The sequence below is a fragment of the Papaver somniferum genome, chromosome 1 (assembly GCF_003573695.1).
Source record: "Papaver somniferum cultivar HN1 chromosome 1, ASM357369v1, whole genome shotgun sequence".
In the NCBI taxonomy this organism is placed as follows: domain Eukaryota; kingdom Viridiplantae; phylum Streptophyta; class Magnoliopsida; order Ranunculales; family Papaveraceae; genus Papaver; species Papaver somniferum.
In genome coordinates, this window is record NC_039358.1 from 41,545,159 (window position 1) to 41,552,842 (window position 7,684).

Consider the following 7,684-nt stretch of genomic DNA (forward strand, 5'->3'; position numbering starts at 1 on the left):
ACTCTGAATAAGGATATGCGACACTATCGCATAATGTTGCAGGTGCCAAGTATCAGCCATATTGGCGCTACATCGCCGGGTATGCAGCTCCATCTGCCAGGTTACCAACTCAGTAACGCGCAATGATTGTGCGCCACTATGCGGACTGGTCATAGCAAGATACTATCTTAATGGCATTTATTTGGTGCACCACACATGGGCACGCAGCTTACATGAATGCGCTACATATGTCCAGTGGGCAACTGTTGGGTGATCAATCCACGGAAATTGGCATCTACGTGCTGAAAGAGGTATGCGTCCGCACACAAATCAACCCAGTTTATGCGTGGCGTTTGGTGGAAACAACTAAAATAACATAACAGAAGTAATGTATTACGATGTTTAGATACCTCAACTCATCGAAAAGACGAAAAGTAAAAAAATAAATTTGAAATTATATTAGAACATGATGAAACAATGTCATTTATGCTTAGGAAAGCTTATGTTGATTAATGAACAGTGGCACCCGACCTGCCAATACAATTAATGAACAAACATTTCCCGACTCAAACTACTCTATAATGTGAAACAATCTCATTTCATGCATGTGATTTCATCTCGTCCTTATTATGTGATGATTCAAAAATAAAACAAAATGTTGGCAACTAAGATTGTAACATGTTCATGCTAGCTAAGTTTCTAGTATTAAACATGCAAAAGACTTTCAATGAAAAATGTAACTTTACGGAGATATCCAACGAAATTTTCACAATTACTAATTTCGATTATATTGTGAACCGTCTTGGTTTTCCAGTTATAATAACAGATAAAGCATTCAGTCCTCCGATGAAAATCTCCGACTCTTAAGATTATCTCGTCTGTCTCAGTAACGACATCTTTAAATGAATACCAGTAACTTTTAGGAGGTAACTTGATTGAAATGGTCTCCAGACTCTCCTTAATCCATCTACCACTACTACTAGTTTCTTCCGAACCATGAGAATGATCGTCCATGAATAACCACATATTATGTTAATACGGATCTATTAAAGTTATATGCTCACTCACTTCAACTAATTTCAGACAACTATTTTGAATGAACGAGTCACGGGACTCGGGTGAAAATACAATATACGAAGGAAGTTCAATAGTTCTGAACTTCTCGCTTCCAACATCGAAGGAAATTAAAGACATACCTTCACTGTAGGGGTCAGAAGGCGCCTCATAATAAGGATTTTTTTGTTTCCATCGTGCAGTACACATATGGCATTTACCTATCCAATATACCGAACCTTTCGAGTAAACGCATACATCATGGCGGCCGTCTATCTGATACTGTTGGTAGTCATCAATTTATCTCCATGTATGATTATTCTTCTCTAAAGTTAGGACTTCACAAACTTCATCAACCTCATCAGTGTCCCTCAGTCGTTCATACTCATCATAATCACAAAGAACGCGACTTTTCTCATATAAGCAGATAACTTTGTGCTTTTTAGTACAAGGATCAAAACCGAAAGCGCTTCGCCATCTGCATTTATATTGCTTTTTATAATAATCATTTCTCTCTTCTGCATCTTTTAACGTCGCCTTGGTCCATGGTGTTCCTTCTCCCGTGGCTATATTTACAACGCGAATATAACCTTTAAGGGTTTGAGCAAAACATATCAAACCATTTACGGGTCTCGACATACACCAAAAGTCAGGGACATGACACCTATGATGACGAGAAGCCACAACTGGTAGTTTGTTGTCTTGTTGTTTATCAATAGCCGGTATATCTACTATGTTTAAATCGATTCCTACAACAATATTATTATCTGAGTTCCTTGCGGATCCAACTACCGGCATGAGGCGTCTAGTAACAAACAGGAGATTATTAACATCCGAACTACGTTCTTTAGATCGACCAAAATGCAAATCAATAAAGAATAAATCATCGTGAATCAGACAAGTCCAATGTTTACATACTAATTTGAAGCGCATGAGTGATCTTACCGGAAGTCTAGCCAGTATGTCGCGTACTATATCATCACAAACACCAGCAACAACACAATTAGTTATTTTTAATCAGAATTGAGATATTTATTCAAAGATAAAGAATGTACAAATAATTTACCAGAGGTAGAACAAAGCAAAATACAACAGATTACAGAAAGACTGTACTCCAATGATGAACAGTGTAAGAGAAGTTCAAATGAATTCTATTACCTACACTAGCAGCCACATTAGCAAAAGAGTTTTAACCTGTAAACACAAGTCGTCATCAGTTTTGTACACATAATTATTTTCAAAAGTGCGGCAGTTTCTTTCCCTCCATAAAATCCAAACCACAGCTGCCGGAATAAGATTCCACAAGTAGTTATAGCATTAGTAACTTTAGGGTTTGCTTTATTATTATCATCTTTGCAACCTGTATTGCCTTCCATGATATTCTTCTTCTTCTTTCTGGTGTGCCTCCAAAATAAGGTTTTCTGTTTGTTGTGTTTATTATATATGCACTAAAACAAAAACCTAGTTTATCTAATCAAAAATACAGTATTCATCATTCCCCACGAAATCATCGGCCGTTGGTTTCAAGCAGGGGATATTTTGTAGGATACGTGTGTTGCGGTGGTCTCAGATCCGGAAGCGGTTTCCTTATATTATATTGCGAAGTGTATATATAAATAACCTAACTTCGTTTCATCTTCTCAAACTCAAAACGTCTAAAAGTTGTAAACCTTAAAAATTTTCCTCTTTCTTAACAATCTGTTGATTTCTTAATAGGATCGTATCTCCTTTCTCATTCATCTCAAACTATTTATATAGGTTACAATTTAGTCGGCATTGCCTTGACTCTCAAGGAGTTTATATAGATATCAAATTCCTAACTTTAGAAAGATATATTCTCCTAATACCCTCCCTCAACATGGAGCATGTACATCAAGAATGCCCATCTTGGACAAGAGAGAGTTAAACTGAGCTTTTCCCAAAGATTTTGTGAAAATATCTGCTAATTACACCGTTGTAGGAGTGTATGACGGTGATATGAGCTTCCCTGTTATTGCATCTCTGACAAGATGACAATCCACTTCAATATGTTTTGTTCTTTCGTGAAACATTGGATTCTGCGCAATGTATAATGCTGACTGACTGCCACAGTATAGATTCATTCCTTGAGTATGATGAACCCCCAAATCACCAAGTAATTTTTTTAACCATTTTAACTCACATGTCACAGCTGCCATCGATCTATATTATGCTTCTACAGACGAACGAGAGACTGTAGGTTGCTTTTTAGTTTTCCAAGACACAAGTGAGAAACCCAGAAGAACAAACCAACCAGTTAATGAACGCCTTGTAAATGGACAACTTGCCCAATCTGAGTCGCACCATCCTTTCAAATGAAGAGCACTATCAGAACGTAAAATTATACCCTGGCTAGGATTTTTCTTCAAATACCTAACTACACGAAGTGCTGCTTCCCAATGTTCTACTCTGGGTTGTTGCATAAATTGAGATAATATATGCACAGAATATGCAAGATCTGGTCTCGTTACTTCCAAGTATATCAAACGACCCACTAGTCGTCTATATTTCTCCACATCATCTAGAAATTTTCCTTTTGATAAAGCTAGACGATGATTTGTTTCAATTGGAAATTCTGCAGGCTTTTCTCCCAATAATCCTGTCTCCATTATAATGTCCAATGCATATTTTCTCTGGCATATGTAGAAACCTTATTTACTACGAGCCACCTCTAATCCTAGGAAATATTTCAACTTTCCCAAATCTTTCATCTTGAAACATTGTCCCAAGTAAGTTTTAAAATTATGAAGTTCAACAAGATCATTGTCTGCCACAATCAGATCATCAACATAAACTAAGACATTAAGATGCATCTTTCCCTTCTTCATAATAAAAAGAGAGTAATCTGAATATGATTGTTTAAAACCATACTTCTTCAAGGTTGTTGATAACTTTGCAAACCAACATCGAGGTGCCTGCTTCAAGCCATATAACGATTTCTTCATTCTACAAACCATATTAGGATTTCCCTTAGCAAAACCCAGAGGTATCTTCATGTACACTTCTTCTTCCAAATCAGCATGAAGAAATGCATTATGTACATCCATTTGATGTACTTCCCAGTTCTTAACAGCTGCAACTGACATAAAAGTTCGTACTGTCGCCATTTTTGCCACAGGAGCAAACGTCTCATTAGAGTCTAAACCTTCAACTTGATGATTACCAAAGATCACCAACCTTGCTTACAAGTGTACCAGATTTCCATTTTCATCTCTCTTTTCTGTATAGATCCATTTACTTCCTAATGCTTTCTTTCCAGGTGGTAACTCCACCAGTTCCCATGTTCCTTGTTCTTCCAAGGCTCGAATTTCTCTATCCATAGCTTTTCGCCAACCTGGATGTTTCATAGCTTATTTAAAGCTCCTTGGTTCATTTTCTGCATTAACTGCTGCAAGATATTTTCTATGCACAGCGGAAAAACGATCACAACTAACATAATATGTTAAAGGATAAGGTGTACCTGAGGCAGATGATTGTGCAGACGGAGGAGAAGATGTACTATTTTCTCGAACTGTATGTGTCACAAAACCTCTGAGTCTTTTCGAAGGAATCTTCTTACGCTGTCCCTTGCCCATATCATTGATATTGCTATCTGCCATTGTCTCTGCTGGTGTACAAAATTCACGTTTACCACTAGAATCTGATATAATTTCTTGTTCTTTCTCCTCTATCTGTTCGTTTCTATTTTCCTCTACTCTTTCTGTTGGTCGTGAAGAGCTATCATGTATATCTTCACCACTTTCTCTGGAGGTTCAGTTACACTTCTAGGTAATGGTAACTCCTCCACATCCTCATCATCACTCCAACATGCTTCATTACTCATTGTTGCATTATTGGGAAGTTGTTCATCTTTTATCTCAACATATGGAAACTGCAGTTCGTAAAAATCCACATCTCTAGATACTAAGAATTGGTGTGTATCCAAATCATACACTTGCCAAGCCTTTTTACCAAAGGGATATCCGAGAAACACACATCTTCTTCCCCTACTAGCAAATTTGTCACCTTTGTTATTTTGATTATGTACATAACACAAGCACCCAAACACAAGCAACTGATCATATTGAGGCAATTTTCCAAACATAATCTCATATGGTGTTTTATTCCCAAGTAAAGGTGTTGGCGTTCTATTAATCAAGTACGCTGCAGTTAACGCACATTCTCCCCAAAATTTTATTGGCAAGTTAGCTTGGAATCTTAATGCTCTCGCCACATTCATAATATGTTGATGTTTTCTCTCAACTCTTCCATTTTGTTGAGGTGTACCAACACAAGATGTCTCAAATATTATACCATTAGACTTAAAGTACTCACGCAAAGAATTAAATTTTGTTCCATTATCACTTCTAACACATTTGATTTCTTTGCCAAATTGACGTTTAATAAGAGCAATAAAGTTAAGAAACATTGATTCAACTTCTGTTTTATTTCTCAACAAATAAATCCAAACTCCTCTTGAAAAATCATCTACTATTGTTAAGAAGTAGTGAGCTCCACAAGACGATGGTGTCTTGTAAGGCCCCCATAAATCCAAACACTACAAGAAAATATAGCTATTTCTACACCATATATTGCCACACCTTCAATATAGGTGTTGCAAAAGCAAATTTCTAGCCACAGTACTTTTCAGCTGCAACTAAAAGATATAACCTAGTGCTGCAAAATGAAACTTTTTCCACACAACTGTCACAACAATATAAAAAGGGTGTGGAAAAAAAGTATAATTTCTTGTTGCAACAATAAAATTGGTGCTGCAAAAAGGACTTCTTTCTACATAGGTTATCGCGACACTAATAAGGGTTTATGCCACAACTATATGGTGCTGCAATATATTAAGTTTCTTGTAGTGAAATGAACCAATTCAAATAAACTTGCAGCTTTATTCTGACTTAAAGGAAAACTACTCCTACGATGTTTTGCTCGTGGACAAATATCACAAGCCTTATTGTTGTTCCTAAAAGAACCACTTACAACTGGTATTTTCTGCAACACTTTCTCTGAAGGATGTCTCATTCGTTGATGCCACAGCTCGTATGAATCCCTACCAACTGCTAACACTTTAACTGGAGGAACTCCACAAAAGAAATATAGTCCATCTTGTCTCACACCCACTCTAATCACCTTCCTCGTCCACAGGTCCTGTATAACACATAATTTGTTAGTAAACTGCACAACACAAATAGACTCATCAGTCATCTGAGTGACTGAGATCAAGTTACAATTTAACTGAGGCACATAAAGGACATTTTCAAGCCTTAAACCACCCGGAAGAATAATGGTTCCAATCTTATCAGAATTTGCTGTCTTTCCATCTAGTAGACCAACTGAACAATTTTTAATTTCCTGCACTCCTATCATGTCATCTAAATTACATGTGACATGATTTGTTTCTCCAGTATCCACAATCCAGGAGTTACGATTCTTCTTACCTTGTAATTGTATATTTTATTTGTTGGAATTCAAAAATTCAAGTACTTTTTGAAGTTGAGTTGTTGTCACTCCAACTAATCCTGCTCCATCTGTAGGTCCTGCACTGGTATTCGACTGTTGACTAGCCGCCATACTCAAGTTATTGGCACGAACGGGATTGGTGTTGTTACCTCTTCTACCTCTTCCATATGCAAAACCACCACGACCAGGATTATTTCTACCACCACCTATGTTACCTCTACCAGATCCTCTACCAGAAACAAACCCACCTCGTGGTCTATCTCCCCACCAGTACGGGTATCCAATTAATTCAAAACATCCTTCTTCTGTATGTCCATCTTGATGACAGTGGTTACAAACCTTAGTAACATAATTGCTAGTATTTCCTTTTTGGAAAGGTTAAACCTTAAAAGCCATCACATTATCTTGTCCTTCTTTAGACAGTGATACCTCTCCTATTCTCAAGCGCTCAGCATTCACTACAGCTTGGTATGCGGCATCAATCGTTGGCAGTGGATCTCTTGCCAATAATTGTTCACGAATTGACCCATACATATTGTCTAAACCAATTAAAAAATAATGAAGATAATCTGCTTCTCTTATAGTAGTTACTTGTGTTGCAATATCACACGTACACATACCACAACTACATCTTGGTGTCTTCATATATGTGATCAATTCATCCCATATTTTATTAAGCCTTCCAAAGTACACAGCTACAGGTTCAGAATTTCCTTGCTTGCACTCGCTCAAAGAAGATTTGAGTTGGCAAGTTCTGGTTCCACTAACAACAAAAAACCTATTCTTCAAGTGAGTCCAGAGTGTATTTGCATCATCATAATCTCTCATCGTTGATCTGATAGAAGAATCTAAGGTATTAGTAATCCATGAAACAATCATAGAATGTACAACACTCCATTCTTCCACCTGATCAACATCTCCAGTAGGTTTCTTCACTGTTCCATCAACAAGGCCAAACTTACGCTTTGCTTTCAAATATCTTCCAATGGCTCTAGCCCATTCAACATAGTTAGTTCCTTTCAATATGATCGGGGTAATAATAACACCCGGACCATCACTTGATCCTAGGTGATACACAGGATCTTTCTTCGTCATGTTTGTGTTTGACGATTTTGCATCATCATCTTTTCCCATCGCTCAAAAGATAGTTTTAGGGTTTCTTTTTTTTTTTTTTTTTTTTTTT

General features: G+C 37.1%; 2 protein-coding genes across 2 annotated transcripts; both read right to left on the minus strand.

Moving 5' to 3' along the window:
• Positions 1–3,218: 3,218 nt before the first annotated feature.
• Positions 3,219–3,659, minus strand: LOC113292893 (uncharacterized mitochondrial protein AtMg00810-like). The gene has a single exon (XM_026541736.1). The coding sequence runs from the start codon at positions 3,657–3,659 to the stop codon at positions 3,219–3,221; it is 441 nt and encodes a 146-aa protein (XP_026397521.1).
• Positions 3,660–4,741: 1,082 nt separating this feature from the next.
• Positions 4,742–7,635, minus strand: LOC113292991. The gene is made up of 5 exons (XM_026541808.1): positions 7,122–7,635; positions 6,931–7,040; positions 6,526–6,840; positions 6,022–6,393; positions 4,742–5,587 (listed from the first exon to the last, which is right to left on the minus strand). Exons 1-5 carry the CDS (start codon positions 7,633–7,635, stop codon positions 4,742–4,744), a joined length of 2,157 nt encoding a protein of 718 aa, XP_026397593.1.
• Between the last annotated feature and the right edge of the window lie 49 nt (positions 7,636–7,684).

What these genes read in the sequence shown, in the direction of transcription:
- LOC113292893 (XM_026541736.1), bottom strand. Translation starts at nt 3,659, where the DNA reads ATGGAGACAGGATTATTGGGAGAAAAGCCTGCAGAATTTCCAATTGAA.
- LOC113292991 (XM_026541808.1), bottom strand. Translation starts at nt 7,635, where the DNA reads ATGGGAAAAGATGATGATGCAAAATCGTCAAACACAAACATGACGAAG. An exon ending in AGCGCTTGAGAATAGGAGAG is followed by an intron (nt 6,841 to 6,930) that starts GTATCACTGTCT and finishes TATGTTACTAAG; the next exon opens with GTTTGTAACCACTGTCATCA. An exon ending in TGTTGCAGAAAATACCAGTT is followed by an intron (nt 5,588 to 6,021) that starts GTAAGTGGTTCT and finishes ATTTTCTTGTAG; the next exon opens with TGTTTGGATTTATGGGGGCC.